The sequence below is a fragment of the Nycticebus coucang genome, chromosome 9 (assembly GCF_027406575.1).
Source record: "Nycticebus coucang isolate mNycCou1 chromosome 9, mNycCou1.pri, whole genome shotgun sequence".
Lineage (NCBI taxonomy): Eukaryota > Metazoa > Chordata > Mammalia > Primates > Lorisidae > Nycticebus > Nycticebus coucang.
In genome coordinates this window covers 80,539,155-80,554,989 of record NC_069788.1, presented here as the reverse complement: position 1 = coordinate 80,554,989, position 15,835 = coordinate 80,539,155, and the positions used below count along the sequence as shown (strand labels likewise).

The 15,835-nt window shown below is 53.1% G+C and overlaps 2 protein-coding genes across 10 annotated transcripts in view; one reads left to right on the top strand and one right to left on the bottom strand.

Moving 5' to 3' along the window:
- Positions 1–2,464: 2,464 nt before the first annotated feature.
- AMN (amnion associated transmembrane protein) lies at positions 2,465–8,915 on the top strand. 7 transcript variants are annotated; one of them, XM_053601244.1, is made up of 14 exons: positions 2,477–2,565; positions 2,866–2,984; positions 3,125–3,316; positions 3,407–3,451; positions 5,367–5,573; positions 6,549–6,636; positions 6,793–7,010; positions 7,154–7,291; positions 7,453–7,561; positions 7,679–7,761; positions 7,991–8,153; positions 8,229–8,421; positions 8,494–8,587; positions 8,666–8,915. In XM_053601244.1, exons 1-14 carry the CDS (start codon positions 2,523–2,525, stop codon positions 8,762–8,764), a joined length of 1,791 nt encoding a protein of 596 aa, XP_053457219.1. In that variant the 5' UTR covers positions 2,477–2,522; the 3' UTR covers positions 8,765–8,915. The 7 variants fall into 7 exon arrangements, with proteins under 7 accessions (XP_053457224.1, XP_053457225.1, XP_053457219.1 ...); XM_053601245.1 differs by lacking the exon at positions 2,866–2,984 and having other exon boundaries at positions 3,198–3,316; XM_053601246.1 differs by lacking the exon at positions 2,866–2,984 and having other exon boundaries at positions 2,483–2,565; positions 3,252–3,316.
- Positions 8,916–11,878: 2,963 nt separating this feature from the next.
- Positions 11,879–15,835, bottom strand: part of CDC42BPB (CDC42 binding protein kinase beta) — a 161,894-nt gene continuing 157,937 nt past the window's right edge. For all 3 annotated transcript variants that reach the window (XM_053601238.1, XM_053601240.1, XM_053601239.1), the window contains exon 37: positions 11,879–13,308. In XM_053601238.1, coding sequence (XP_053457213.1) covers positions 13,177–13,308 — 132 coding nt within the window. In that variant the 3' untranslated portion in view covers positions 11,879–13,176. The remainder of the gene's footprint in view (positions 13,309–15,835) is intronic.

The window sequence follows — 15,835 nt, the reverse complement described above, 5'->3', positions numbered from 1 at the left end:
GCCTCTCTCCCCACCCCCACTGTGCGGACTGGCAGAGCTGCTGCTCCTGGTGTCCCAACACACCTGGCAGGGCTGAGAGTTCTGATGGCCAAGCAGAGCACAGCAGTCTCTGTCTTGGGGGTTAGAAATGGGAACCTCACCGAGATTCCCACTGCAATGGCCTGGTCAGGGAGGTGATGACTTCCAGCTACCCCAGGCCTCCTTCCCTCCCTGTAGAGAAGGCTGTGTGCACAGGGAAACTAACACAAGAGGGCAGCAGCAGAGAATGAGACAGCCCTAAGAATAACTTCCAAGCCCCTGGATCCAACCTTACCCGTCAGTGATGCCACGAGATTTTGTGTTTCTCCTACTTCCTGCTAAGGTCCTGACCACTTTGCAAGCATGTGCCCACATGTGTGCCTGAGAGCCTGGGGCGCCTGCAGTGTGGTCCTGCCACTCCTTGCCTCATGTCTCTGCTCCTGAGTGCTCCCAGTACCTCTTGGCTGCTCAGGGCCAAGGGCAGTACCTGACCCTTGACTCACATGACCTTCTCTCTGAGCCACCCTCTGATCCACCTTGTTTCCACTTGGGGATTCCCCTTTTGGGGTGGGGGAGCTGGATGTCAGTACCCCATGACCACCCAGCCCCAGCCCCTCCTGTTTCACCACCTTCAATTCATTGTGGCTGCAGCTATGACTTCATCCTTCCTGTCTCTTTATTGTTTTTTCTTTTTTTTTTTTTATTTAAGGAAAAGAAAGGCATTATTTTTTTACTTTTTCTTTCTTTTTTTTTTTTTTTTTTTTATTGTTGGGGATTCATTGAGGGTACAATAAGCCAGGTTACACAGATTGCAATTGTTAGGTAAAGTCCCTCTTGCAATCATGTCTTGCCCCCATAAAGTGTGACACACACCAAGGCCCCACCCTCCTCCCTCCGTCTGTCTCTTTATTGTTGCTTCTTTCAGGAAGCCTCCTCTGACTGTCTACGTGGTCTCACTCTCCTCTCCACACAGCACAGTCTTCTCTGGGAATGGGATGCCCAGCTAGGACAGTGGTGGTCAAAGAGGTTTTTTTCTTTTCTTTCTTCCTTTTGTTTTTCTTTTTTTTGAGGCAAAATCTCTGTCATCCTGGGTGGCGTGCTATGGCATCATAACTCACAGCAACCCAGCTAGTTTTTGTATTTTACTAGAGACAGGGTCTCTCTCTTGCTCAAGAGAGTCTCAAAAGTCAGAACTCAGGTGATCCACCCATGTTGGCTAAGTTCTGTTTCCCTAAGTCTCAACTATTTAACCCTCTGAAGCCTCTCCTGTGTCAAGAAAAGGAGCCCCAGTTTCTGGGCAGGCCTGGGCTACCTCTGGGCCCCAGGAGATGACATTTGCTCATCCCCACAGATCACTGTGCATTGAGAGCCAGAGGGGAAGGAAGAGCAGAGCAGGACACTCCAGGGTGGAGTCCTAGGAGGCCCAATCAGTAAAACTGCTTCCTTTTCTGACCCAGAAATACCTCCATTGCTTCTGGTTGAAGCTACTGCAGAAGATGGAGCTTCCAGTGAATCCAACAGGGGGACAAAGTCAACCCTCAGACCTTGTATATCCACTCTCCTGGTCCCAGGTGGGGCTGACAGGACCCCAAGGGCAGGTGCCTCAGTTTGAAGGTGGTTCCATCAGGAGAGAGTGTGGCAGCCACTGGTATGCTTAGGCTTCTTGGTCAAAGAAGTTGCAGCCCCTGTCCAGAGCATAAAAAGAGGCAGCATATCCCAGTGGTGGGCTCCTTCCTCTGATGAATATCTTGCTCACAGTATCTTGCTCAAAGAAGAAGCAAAGTCTAGTTGGATAAAAGGATACATGTGGCAGGTGTCCATCCACTATCCATCCATCCATCCGTTCACCATCAGCCATCTACTCATTCACCAGCCCCATCCATCCATCCATCCACTCACCCACTCACCCACCATGTACCATCTACTTTTCCATTATCAATCCATCCACCATCTACCATCTACCCTTCCACTATCCATCCATCCACTATCCACCAATCCACCATCTACCCTCCACCCTTTCACTATCCATCCACCATCAACCCATCCACCATCCATCCATCTTCTGCCATCCATGCCACCCTCCATAAGCTGTCTACTGCTCACTACCTGTTAATCTCCACCATTGTGGATCATCCACATACCTTCTCTCCACTCTCCTCCCCTGTTATCCAACCATCCACAGTCTATCCATCTCCATCTGGAGAAGTGGATGCCCAACCTCAACAGGTGAGCAAAAGGACAGAGAAGGGGCGAGCCCAGAAGTTGTTTCCTGCTGCCCCACACCACCCACACAGACCCTCATTTCACAGGAGCAGGTCCACCTTGCCAGGTGCTGGAGAGGAGGGTGTGGAGAGGCCCAGGAGGTGCCTGGATGGGCGGATCTGAGGTGAATGTGTAACTGACCCAGTGCCCCCATCCTTGTTCTGGTAGTCACGTGGGCCCCTCAGGGCAAAGTCTCAGGGTTGGCGACACTGGGAACTGGGCGACACTGGGAACTGGGCGAGATGGGCGCGTTGGGCCAAGTGCTGCTGTGGCTGCGGATCTGTAGTAAGCTGGGCCAGGGGTGGGCGGTGAGGGCTTGAGGGGCCATGAATCCCTGCTCCTCAGGCGAACTCAGGCCCAGCCCAGCCCAGGTGAAGTAGGAGGCGACATGGGCTTTAGTTCCTCTTCAGAGTGTCTGTAGCTACTGTGCTATGCGAGGGAGTCTGTGGGGCTCCGCAGCTGCCTCAGTCTCCCTCCCAGTCAGTGAGCACCTGTGCCCCTGCCCTGAGCTCCTTGCAGCTTCCTCAGGACATATATTCCCTCACACCAGCCCCTTCTTCACTGGACTTGGTCCGACTCCTCCAGGAAGCCCTCCTGATTTCAAGGCTGAGGAACAGGCCTACGCTGCCCTTTCTCCTCCATTCCTTGACCATCCCATCCTCTGCTCCAGCCCAGGGGAAACTGGGGGCGGGGTGGGGAAGCAATCTAGGTAGGCATCTTGCAGGAGGGTGGGTTTGAGCAGGCTCTGTTGTGATGGGGCTCCCTCAGGGTCTGCCTTCAGGCACCCAGGGACCTCATATGCTCCCAAGATGTGACTTGTCCACTGGCCCGCTGTACTTCTCTCAGCGGGTCATCCTCCCTGGGGGAGAAGAACTTCGGGAGAGAACAGGGCAGGCATTTAGTCACCTCCTCCCCAGCATTGACCCAGGCCACCTACAAACTCTGGGTCCCCAACACCAACTTCGATGCAGCCGCCAACTGGAGTCAGAACCGGACCCCATGTGCGGGTGGCGCAGTCGAGTTCCCAGCAGATAAGGTGCCTCAGAGGCCCCACTGTTGTCCCACGTGGCTGGGGCTGGGGTGGGATTCTCTAGCAACCTGGTGCTGATGAGGCTTCTTCCTGTAGATGGTGTCGGTCCTGGTACAAGAAGGTTACGCCATCTCAGACATGGTAAGGCGCCATCTCCACTGCTGTGTCTCAAGACCACCTGCGAGGTGGGCATAGCTTGGGGGAGGTGGGGTTGCCCAGAAGGGGCCAGGCTGTGCCTTTTGTTGGGAGGGGAATCTCCTGTTCCCACAGCAGTCGGTCTGATCCAAGGTTCGCCCTCGGGACCCTCCTCCCTGCAGTCCCCCACAAGCCTGTCCCTTGAAACTCCGCCTTTAGGCTGTGCTCTAGTTCTCAGGGATTAGGAGGAAAGGAAGGGTTCTAGGGCTGATGGAGTGTGGGGAATGTGGCATCCTGCACTTGGCATTAGGCATCTCTGTACGCTGCAGCCTCCAGTGGGCCCAGAAAAAGGGGCAAGGTAAGGATACAGCTAAGGTTTTTACATTTCTAAACGGTGGAGAAAAATATTTTGTGGCACTTGAAAAGTATATGAAATTCTCTTTCACTGCCCATAAAATACAGTTTTATCAGCTCACTAGTCCAGGCCATTTGGTCTTCAGCATCTGTGGCCCTTGTCACATTACCAGGGCAGCACAGTGCCTATAATCCTAGCACTCTGGGAGGCCGAGGTGAGAGGATCCCTTGAGCTCAGGAGTTTGAGACCAGCCTCAGGAAGAGTGAGACCCCATCTCTACTAAAAATAGAAGAACTAGCCAGGTGTTGTGGCAGGTGCCTGTGAGTCCCAGCTACTCTGGAAGCTGATGCAGGAGGATTGATTGAACCCAGGAGTTTGAGATTGCTGTGAGCTAGGCTGATGCCATGGCACTCTAGCCTGGACAACAGAGCAAGACTGTCTCCAAGACAAAAACAAAACAAAACAAAAAAGAGTAGAGTCAGGTAGTTGTGAGGGAGCCCTGCAAACTCCTGGGGGGTTAAATCATTGCATCCCTGGCTTGGCGCCTGTGGCTCAAGTGGCTAAGGCGCCAGCCACATACACCAGAGCTGGTGGGTTCAAATCCAGCCTGGGCCCGCCAAGCAACAATGATGGCTGCAACCAAAAAATAGCTGGGCATTGTGGCGGGTGCCTGTAGTTCCAGCTGCTTGGGAGGCTGAGGCAGGAGACTCGCTTGAGCCCAGGAGTTGGAGGTTGCTGTGAGCTGTGATGCTACAGCACTCTACCCAGGGCGCGACAGCTTGAGGCCTGTCTCAAAAGAAAAAAAAAAAAGCATTGCATCCTTCAAGGTGAAACCCCTTCTTGAGTGGCTGGGTCATTGTCCTATCACCTATGTACTTGTCAGCATTAGCTACCCTTTTGTGAGGGCCACAGGCCAGCTGGGGTGAGGCTCTGGCTCCATACGGCTTCTGAAGTGGGTGGAAATGACCCACTTGCCCCTGGCCTAGCCCAGTGTCGTAGGATGCAGGATCAGGAGCTTCAGACCTATTTTCTACTCTGAGAGTGGCTCTATGGGTTACTTTTGGTTTTTCTTTTCTTTCTTTTTTTTTTTTTTTGTAGAGACAGAGTCTCACTTTATGGCCCTCGGTAGAGTGCCGTGGCATCACACAGCTCACAGCAACCTCCAACTCCTGGGCTTAAGCGATTCTCTTGCCTCAGCCTCCCGAGTAGCTACTTTTGATTTTTCAAAGCAGCCTTAGCTCTGGGAGCCCACAAGTGTAGACAGCACCCGGGGGTAGGAGTGGGGTGGGGTGTTTCTGGACCTTGTAGGCTGCAGGGGGACTGCCCATCCCCTCCTTCCGACAGAAAGACTAAAGTGAGGAAGTGCAGCATGCGTGTAACCTTGGCAACCCTGCGCCAGGAGAGGGGGCATGGGAGCTGGGGGCTCCCTCAGGCAGAGGAGTAGGGTGGAGGTTGCTGGAGCCTGGAGGCCATTTTCACTCTCCACCCACTTGGTTACTTTGATGATCTCCTTTGGAAGAGCTTTGAGAGTGCAACATCATTTCTTTGTGTTTATTCATTGCTTAGCTCTCTCCAGGTGACCCTGGCGTCTATACCCAGCCGCTCAGGCTAGAGCCCTTCCGCCTTTTCTGGGGAAGTACGGTAGAACTCCACCTGGTCTGCAACTCCTGTGTATGGGCTTGGGGGCACCCTCCTCATCTCACCAGCTGCCCTTCAACGCCTCCTGGGTGGGAAGAGCCCAAGGCAGTGGCAGTGGCCCCCCAGTCCATGCCTGTAAGCCTAGTACTTTGGGAAGCTGAAGAGAGGCAATACTTGAGGCCAGGAGTTCAGGTCAAAGTACTGCTTGTAGGGGCAGGTGCAGTATCTCAGTTTATATGTGAAAACTCTGTAGGGCGGCGCCTGTGGCTTAAAGGAGTAGGGCGCCGGCCCCATATGCCAGAGGTGGCAGGTTCAAACCCAGCCCTGGCCAAAAAACTGCAAAACAAAAAACAAACAAAAAATCCCCTGCAGCCTGTAATCTTGGTCCTTTGGAAGGCCAGGTGGCAGGTCCCTTGAGGCCAGGAATTCAAGACCAGCTTCAGCAACATAGCTGACCCCTCTACACAAAATGTAACACTTCCTCAAGACACTGGACTTCCCTCTGTCACAATATATTGATTTTGCTGGCCTAAGACCCTCCGCTGCCATCTGCTGGAACACTTTTGTACATCCAGTGGTAGTCCTGTTGATGTAGTCCCCATTCTTCTGTTCCTGCATTCTTGGGACTTGAACCCTACTTAAAAAAATTTTTTTTTTTTTTTTTGGTTATTGGCCAGGGCTGGGTTTGAACCTGCCACCTCTGGCATATGGGACCGGCACCCTACTCCTTGAGCCACAGGCTCCACCCTAAAAAATTTTTAAAGAAATTTTAAGACTTTATTTTTTAGAGCATTTTTAGGTTCATAGCAAAACTGACCAAAAGATACAGAAGTTCCCCATATAAACCTCCCCCCACCAGCCAGTGCATAGCCTCCTCCACCAGGATGGTGCATTTTTTACAACTGATGAACCCACACTCACACATCGTTACCACCCAGGGTCTATAGTTTAAGATAGGGCTCACTCTTGGTTTTGTACAGCATTTTAAAAATACACTATTGGCTCTAATTAGCTAATATTTTAGCTATTTTTGCAACTAATTTATTAGTAAAATAGGACTACAGTTTTTCTTGTATTGACCTTCAGGTGGCTTTGTCCTTCACCTTATAGGTCTTGCCGCTGGATGGGGAACTCATCCTGGCCTCGGGAGCCGGATTCAGTGCCTCAGAAGCGAGCTCGCGACTCGACTGCAGCTCAGGTGGGCCCGGGGCGGAGCCCCGGGGCGGGGACTCAGAAAAGAGCGTGTTCGGAGACCCAGAGGGGCGGGCGAGCCCAAAGCCAGCCCCTGGGGAGGGCGTGCCAAGGGGCGGGCGGGGCGGCTCCCGGTGTTGCTTAGGGTCTTAAGGCCGCCCAGGCGCCCCCGCCCTCTTCCGCGACCCGGACCGCTTCTCCTGGTATGACCCGCGTCTGTGGAGCTCCGGGGACGGGGCGCTCGGCCTCTTCTCCGTGGACGCCGAGCGCGTGCCCTGCCGCCACCACGACGTTTTCTTCCCGCCCAACGCCTCCTTCCGCGTGGGGCTCGGCCCCGGCGCCAGCTCAGTGCGCGTCCGCAGCCTCTCGGCTCTGGGCCGGGTGAGCAGGAGGGAGACTCCGGGGTGTACCGGCCGGGCGCATCCCCAGCATCCCCACATCCCTCCTAGTCTGCACAGGTGGGTTCTGAACATTAGGATAATGTCTCTCGTTGGGGCGGCTCCGCTGTGAGCCGCCTACCACAGACGTTCACAAGCAACGAGGACCTGGCCGCTTTCCTGGCGTCCCGCGCAGGCCGCCTGCGCTTCCACGGTCCAGGCGAGCTGAGTTTGGGCCCCGAGGTCTGCGTCGACCGGTCGGGCTGCGTCTGCGGCAACCACGAGGTGAGAGCGGCCGCGGCGCGCTCGGAGGAAGGGAAGAGAACCGCGCCAGGTCGGGGCAGTGGCGGGCTCGCCTCCCTGGAGCGCATCGCCCTCTCTCGCTGAGGTCCGCCCTCGTCTTCTCGGCGCTGACCACTGCGACCTCGCTCCCCACACCCCCCCAGGCTCAGCCGTGGATCTGCGCAGCTCTGCTGCAGCCCCTGGGCGGCCGCTGCCCCCCGGCCACCTGCCAAGACGCCCTCCGGCCTGAGGGGCAGTGCTGCGACCTCTGCGGTGAGCATCTCGCCTGGCACCTGCTTGCTGGGACAGCCCGACGGACCCTGACTCGCTTTGGACAGTTTCCCTGTCCAGCCTGGATCCGCGGCGTTAACCCCTGCACTTTTGCTGCAGGAGCCATTGTGTCACTGACCCATGGTCCAGCGTTTGACCTAGAGCAGTACCGGGCGCGGCTGCTGGACACTTTCCTGGCGCTGGTAATGGGGCTGCGGCAGGCAGCGGAAGGGGCGTCCCGACTTGGGCCACACCATCTTGGCAGCCCCCGCCTCGGACACCCCACTGCAGGGTCTTCGGGGTCCCATTCCGCCACCTCCTTGGCGCTAACACTTCCCCCACTGTCCACCACCTGCTTCTGCCCTCGCCGTCCCTGCAGGCTCGAGGGGCTGAGTGCAGGGCCAACAATGTCCCCCTCAACCCCGCTCCCAGCCTCAGTACCAGGGGCTGCAAGTGGCCGTGTCCAAGGTGCTGCGGTCGCCTAACCTCCGCGAGGCGGACACGGAGATCCAGGTTGTGCTGGCGGAGACCCGGCCCGAGACGGGCGGCGCGGCGCGGCTGGCGCGGGCCCTCCTGGCCGACGTTGCCGAACACGGTACTCGCGCTCCCGGTCCGCCCCGCTTCCACCCACCCTCTGCGGCTGGAGACTGAGCAGGCTCCTCGGTTGCAGGCGAGGCCCTTGGGGTCCTGGCGGCGGCTGTGCGGGAGTCGGGCGCGCCCGCCGGGGGAGGTTCCTCGGCGGGGCTGGACCAGCCGGGGTCCAACGCGGGGCTGGTGGGCGGCGCAGTGTTGGCTGCAATGCTGCTGGTGCTGTTGGCGTTGTTAGCGGTGATGCCGAGGCTGCGCGGAGCTCGGAGCTTCAGGTACGCAGGGCGGGGCGGGGCGCAGGACGGGGGGTGCTGTTCCTAGGGGTTCACCCCACGTGCCCACTCTAGGTGGAGCTGGCGCAACCAGGCGGCCTCCGAGCCGGCCAGGGTGCCCCCGGGCTTCCACAACCCGATGTTCGACGCCGCGGCCTCTGAGGAGCAGGTGAGGGCCCGCAGGGAGTGCGACTCCTCCCGGGGCGGACGAGGAGTCCAGACGCTCTTTGACACTGTGTCCCTGTAGACCCCGGCAAGGCCGCCTAACCTGCCCCCAAAGCCGGACGCTGCCGCCACCAGCCACAGTTACTTCGTTAACCCGCTGTTTGCTGAGGCCGAGGCCTGAGCTGCCACCTGACTCTTGACAGCCGCCAGCTCACGCCTCTTGCCCTGCCTCGCCCCACCTGCCCGCACATAACCTACTCCCTCCTCCCCCACTGGAGGCCAAGGACAGGGCTTGCCCAATAAAGATGCCCTACACCTGCTGTCAACCTGGACATGCCATCCGCTGCTTGCTTGGGAGGCTGACAGGCCAAAGGTGGACAGAGGGGTCCTAACTGTCCACCCCTTGAAGCCCTGGGCACTACCTGTGGGGGTGGCTCGTTCTGACTAATAAGCAGCCAAGCCCAGGGTGGCCAGAAGCTCTGGTCTGTGACTTGAACCCAGAACCAAGAAGGTTGCTTGCTTGCCCTTGTCTCTGAAGGAGCAGCCTGGATAGAACCTGCTGGGGGTGTGGGAGAGGCCAGCAGGAGGAGCTGAGTGAGGGTCCAGGCAGGGTGGAGGTGGGCTGTCTTGCACTATCCCTTGTCATGGTGCCAGGATGCTCAGGCCCTGGCTTCACTGAGCTCACACAGGGAGAGGACCAGCCAGGTGGACATGGACAGCCTTGCACAACATTCTGTCCTGGAAGAACAGGGTGGACCTACCCTCTCTACAGGGACACAGCTGTCTGGAAAGTACATTGAGTATGTTAGAGTGCTGAGGGGTGGGTCCTGCTGGGTAGGCAGCCTGTCACAGCCGGGGGTCTGGTGTCCATCACTACAAGGCCAGGTCTTGCCCTCCCCCTCAGGTGGCTCTGACCTAGGGGCTGGGTGCCAGCACTGAGTAGTCTGGAGTTAGGATACCCACCTGGCATGTCACAGGTCACATTATGTGCATGTACACCACTGTATAGACATAGACAAAGGCAGCAAGCCCATGTGCACAGCATGAACTTCTATGTAACCAGCATTGGGTCTGGAGAAGTTACTGGTCCTGCTGTTGTGGCCTGGGCTCTACTTGGGAATATCTTATAGACTTCTGACTAGGGGACTTGTCTAGCCACTGTGAAGCTTCCTGTCAACAGATCAGGGCATTGTGCTCTTCAAGGCCACTCCTGTGTCTGTGGCACTTGTCATGTGTATGGTTGGAATGGTTTTTTTTTTTTTTTTGAGATAGGAGTCTCGGTTGCCCTGGGGTTGAGTGCTGTGGTATCACAGCTCATAGCAACCTCAAAGTCTTGGGATCAAGTAATTCTCTTGTCTCAGCCTCCGGAGTTCCTGGGACTACATGTGTCCACCACAACACCTAGTTTTTCTGTTTCTGTTTTTTTATAGTACAAATGGGGGTCTCGGGTGGCGCCTGTGGCTCAAGGAGTAGGGCACCGGTCCCATATGTCAGAGGTGGCAGGTTCAAACCCAGCCCCAGCCAAAAACCACAAAAAAAAAAAAAAACAAAAAAAACAAATGGGGGTCTCACTCTTGCTCAGGCTAGTCTTAAACTCTAGAGCTCAGGTGATCCACCCACCTCAGCCTCCCAGAGTGCTAGGACTACAGGTGTCAACTACTGCGCCCAGCTTGGAATTTGTCATTCTTGATACTGTGTAGCTGTGGTGCTGAGGCTGCAGACTGATACTAGGGTCTGTGGCCTGTTAGGAAATAAGCCACACAGCAGGAAGTGAGCAAGCAAAGCTTCCTCTGTATTTACAACTGCCCCTCTTGCTCATATCACTGTCTGGTCTCTGCCTCTTGTCACATTGGCGGCCCCATTAGATTCTCATTAGTAGGCCCCATTAGATTCTCGTAGGTGTGAACCCTACTGTAAACTGTGCATTAGAGGGATCTAGGTTGCCTGAGGAGAATCTAATGCCCACTCCAGCCCCCTCGCCCAGGTCTCTGGAAAAAATTGTTTACCAACATACCAGTCCCTGGGAACAAAAAGGTTGGGGACTGCTGCTGTATACTATACTTTTGTACAAATGCCAGAGTTATTTACTCAAAATTTCATATTTAAACAGTGGCCAACACTTGCACGCTATTTCAGACCCACTACAGGAACTTAGCAGTCACTTCAGACTTTAAGGTGGGACCTGGGGGTGAAGCCTGTCTGACTCCAAAGCTCTACCACCTACTGCCTCAGGTTTCCATCCATCCACCCAGCACTCATTGCTGTGCATTTTTCAGTTTTTCCAGCTGCTGTCATTCAGCTAAGTGTTTTTGGCAAGCACTGTTTGTGCCTGTGCAGCCACTCCTGCTCCCACCCCTCAGTCCCATTTGGGGGGCAGTGGGTGGGCTGTAGGCTGTCTGTCCCCTGGGAAGTTAGATATGAGGCCAGACTTGCCCATGAAATGGAAGCAGATTGATGAGTGTGGAAGATTGCCACGCTCCTTTCCTTGCACATCTTGGGTGACTGTTAAGTGGGACTCACCACTGGCTGTGCACAAAGAAGCTTTGTGCTTCTGTGGGAGCTGCTGGTTTTGGCAGCAGGCACTGCCAGTGCTGAGTGGCATGGAGCTGTGGGGTCACAGGCAGCCCCTGCCACCCTTCTCACCTTTCATCACCTTCTTTGGCAAGTGAGGCACTGCCTTCATCTGGCCAAGTACTAACTAGATGTCTCAGAGAGGTAAGTAAAACCCCACTCCCCACATAATATGGGAAAGTTTGGACTCCCACCAGTATCCCCACCCCATTGCAATCACCCATCCTGGCCTCTGGCCTGTCTCATCCTATCCCTTCAGGCTGCTGCAGAGGCCATTCTGCATGGGTGTGGGCAGGTGAGGCTGCTGGGCACTTTCCCTGTGGGGCCCTCAGGCAGTCCACGCTTCTCCTGTCCTACTTTGGGCTGCACTGCCCATGCCCTGAGGGCTTCTCTGCTCTCAGGCTAAAATTCAAACTCTGGGGTTACTCCTTGGCCTCGGCTGAGGTCTCTTGGTGGGACCTGGAAACTCAGAAGCACTTGGCTAGACTGCCCTTCTGTCCACCTGTGCCTGACTCTGCCTACCACAGCACAGGTGTCACCCTGGAAACCCTTCCACCCAGGGCCTCCTGTATCACAGATACCAGTGGCTTTTTGCATGACCTCCACAGGGAGACAGGGTGGCATGCTCAGTGGTTTTGGGGGAGGGATTTCCAGCTTGGAGTACTTCTTGGGAACCCAGACACACTGACGGTGACCCATCATCACATCCAGACAAACCACTGAGAACTTTAAAACTGCCATCATCTGGTTTATTGACAGGTAAATTGTTCAAAAATGTTCTCACAATTCAATAATTACAAAGACTCAGACTTACATTAAAAAAGTAAAAACCAGAACCCCCAGCAGGTGCCTGCCCAGCAAATAGCCCAGGAGGGCAGGTGGGGCAGGCAGATACTGGGTGGTGCCAGGTCACTCAGTGCCGACTTAGGGAAGTACATGTCCTGAACAGCCCTGCCAAGCAATCGACCAGTGGAAGGATGGGAAACCTGTCCTGAGCTGGGGACAAGCTGTGTCTGCTGCCACAGTTAAACACAAGCCTTTAATGAGACAGGGCCACAAACCTGATCACTCAACATATACAAGGAAGGGTGCGGTTAAATGCACTTGCAGGGTGTCACCACGCTGTGGGCTGGGGCCATTGTGTCGGAGTGTGTTGGATGATTTTACATGATCCGTATGTTACTAATCACAGGGGCTCCATGCAGGGTGGGGTAGGGGAGGGTGGGGGGTGTCCCAAAGCCTGATGTGTGGCACCCTGGGGCTCTGGCCTCCTCAGCCCAGCAGGCCATAGGGCCTGCCTGTACCACAACACTGGCTAGTTTTATGGAGGGAGGCAGAAGTCATGGAAGCAAGTGCAAAACAGCACAGCTGACTTCACAGTAGATACTGGTGACACTTCATGGTTGTGACCCAGAATGAACTAACACATGGAGATGCAGGGTGTCATTGGTCCCAGGCCTCTGTCCACACCTAGGTGGTCAGCAGAAGGACTTTTGCAGCTAAATATGCAATGGCTAACTGAATAAAAAGGCCACAAACTAACCTCCACTTTCCTCTGTCTTCAAAATTCTAGTGACACTGGGAATGATAACACAACCTTCTACTACTTTCCTAAGGTGTTAGGAACAGTTTTCAGGAAATAGGAAAAGACTGAGGCCACGTCCCGAGTTGTCTGCTTCCTAAGCAGGCCACGTTCTAACGGTTTCTGCTGAAGGAGCTGGTGTCGGCCGAGCCCACATGCCTTCTCGGGATGTTAGGGGTGGGATAGAGGCTGTGTGGTGGTCCTTCATGTGCAAATGGAATAGTGTCATCTCACAGTTGTGCAGACAAATGGATCTGGTCTAATTGCCACAAACAATGTGGCATAAAAACTGATCATTATTATAATAAAGATTTTTCTTCATCTTCATATCTACAAATTGATTCTACATTTCCTTGGACAACACTGGAGGGTCAGCTCAGTCTTGGCACTGACATTGGATTCCGTCCCCAGCTCCCTGGCCCCACGGTGGGCTGGCGGCTTCAGGCGTCGCAGGCCGGCTGCTCCAGGCCTTCCAGGGGGAGCTGGCTCCTGTGGGGGGAGTTGGGGCTTGGTGGGCCGCTGGGGTTGGAGCTGTTCGATGGGGTTGAGTGTTTGGTGGAATCCGAATCAGGCTGTTAAACAAAGGAGGCAGCATGAACACCAACTGTCCTTATCTCTGCAGGCACATGCTGCCCAGTCGCACACGAATGTCTGCTCAAGGGCAGATGCAGCAACTGCTCTTTTCCTTTCTTGTAATCAGAACACACATTTTGTACAACTATTCCTTAAGCTTGTTTGTGATTGTCATAAACCAACATCCAATTCTACTCCCAAACAACTTAGTGATTGTAATTACAAAAGAGAAAGAGCAATTCTGCAGTGAAGAAACCGACAACCTGCAGCCCAGTGGTCCAAATAGGACACCACTTTTTATAAGCAGGGCACTAGGAATAGAGCAGAACTTCCTCAGTACCGTAAGGGGCACTTATGAAAAACCCACAGCTAAATTCATATTCAATGGTGAGACAAAGCTTTCCTCCTGAGATCAGGAACAAAGATGTCCACTTTCACTGCTGCTATTCAACATGGCACTAGTCATTCTAGCCAGAGGAGCAGGCAAGAAAAATAAATAAGAAGGTATCCAAGTCAGAAAAGAAGAAAAACCATCTCTAGATGACAAGATTCTATACATAGAAAGCACAAACAAATTCACTAAGAACTACTAAACAAATTTGGCGAAATTTACCTGAAATTTAACCAAGAAATGAAAAATTTGTACAATATGAACTGCAAAACATTTCTGGAAAAAAAAAATGAAGATGGCCTAAATAAATGGAAAGACATCCCATGTTCATGGAGTGGAAAACAAAAAATTTTTTTTTGAGATAAGAGTTTCATTGTGTTGCGCTGGGTAGAGTGCCGTGCTGTCACAGCTCACAGCAACCTCAAACTCTCGGGCTTAAGCGATTCTCTTGCCTCAGGCTCCCACATAGCTGGGATTACAGGTGCTGCCACAATGCCTGGATATTTTTTTGTTGTAGTTGTCATTGTTGTTTGGCAGGCCGGGGCTGGGTTCAAACCTGTCAGCCCTGGTGTATGTGGCCAGAGCCCTAGCCATTGAGCTACAGGCACTAAGCCAAGTGGAAGACTAATATTGTTAAGATGGCATTACTTGGCCCAGCTCAGTGGTTCATGCCTGTTATTCTAGCACTCTGGGAAGCTGAGGTGGGAGGATCCCCTGAGCTCAGGATCTCAAGATCAGCCTGAGCAAGAGCAAGACTTGGTCTCTACTGAAAGTAGAAAAATTAGCCGGGTGTTGTGTCAGGCACCTGTAGTTCCAGCTGCTTGGAAGGCAGAGGCTGGATGATCACTTGAACCCAGGAGTTTGAGGTTGCTGAAAGCTAAGCTGACATCATGGCATTCTAGTATGGGCAACAGAGTAAGACTCTGTTTAAAAAAAAAACAAAAAACGATGCCATTACTTCACAAAGTGATTTATAGCTTCAGTACAGTCTCTACTAAAATATCAATGGCTGCTGGGGCAGAAATGGAAAAGTCAATCCTCAAATTCATGTGGAATGGCAAGGGGCCCTGAATAGTCAAAATAATATTTAAAAGAGAAAAAAAAAAGGTGGTGTGCTTTGGCTCACACCTGTAATCCTAGCACTCTGGGAGGCCAGGGTGAGTGGATTACCTGAGCTTACAGGGTTGAGATTACCAGCCTGAGCAAGAACAAGACCCCATCTCTAAAAAATTGAAGGACTCATACTTCCCAAACATACTACTTTGACATTTATTACCTAACAGTGTGGATCTGGCATAAGGAAAGATACACAGCCCAATGAATAGAATGGGAAGTTTAGAAATAAATCTTATTTCTAAATATGCCTGTGGCCAACTGATTTTCAGCAAGGATGCCAAAACCATCCATGGGGGAAAGAACAGACTGTTTAGCAAATGGTGCTGGATATGCACATATAGAAGAATGAAGTTCAACCCCTATCTCACACCATATATAAAAATTATCTCAAAATGGGTCAATGACCTAAGCTGAAACCATGCACTCTTATGTGAAAACACAGGAATAAATCTTTACCACCTTGGATTTGGTAATGAATTTTTAGATGACACCAAAAACATGAACACCACCACAAAGTAGATAAAGCAGACTTCATCAAAATGAGAAACTCTAATACATCAAAGGACATTATAAAAAATGTGAAATGACAACCTACAGAATGGGAGAAAATATTTTCAAATCATGTATCTCATAAGGGCCTAGTATTTGAAATGTATAAGATACTCCTTGGGCAGTGCCCGTAGCTCAGTGGGTAGGGCGCCGGCCATATACACCATACACATACAGGCTGGCGGGTTCGAACCCAGCCCGGGCCAGCTAAACAGCAATGCCAACTACAACAACAACAACCACCACAATCACAACAACTAGCTGGGCACTATGGTGGGTGCTTGTAATCCCAGCTTCTTGGGAGGCTGAGGCAAGACAATCACTTAAGACCAAGAGTTTGAGGTTGCTGTGAGCTGTGACACCACGGCACTCTACCCAGGGCGATATAGTGAGACTCTGTCTCAAAAAAAAAAAAAAAAAAAGAAAGAAAGAAACTCCTACAACTCAACTTCAAAAAGACAAGCCAAATA

Excerpts from the sequence above, each read along its gene's own strand:
- AMN (XM_053601244.1), top strand. The coding sequence starts at position 2,523 with ATGGGCGCGTTGGGCCAAGTGCTGCTGTGGCTGCGGATCTGTA. Across the intron at positions 2,566-2,865 it reads GCTGTGGCTGCGGATCTGTA|GAAGCCCTCCTGATTTCAAG; the intron begins GTAAGCTGGGCC and ends CGACTCCTCCAG. Across the intron at positions 8,588-8,665 it reads CCGCGGCCTCTGAGGAGCAG|ACCCCGGCAAGGCCGCCTAA; the intron begins GTGAGGGCCCGC and ends GTGTCCCTGTAG.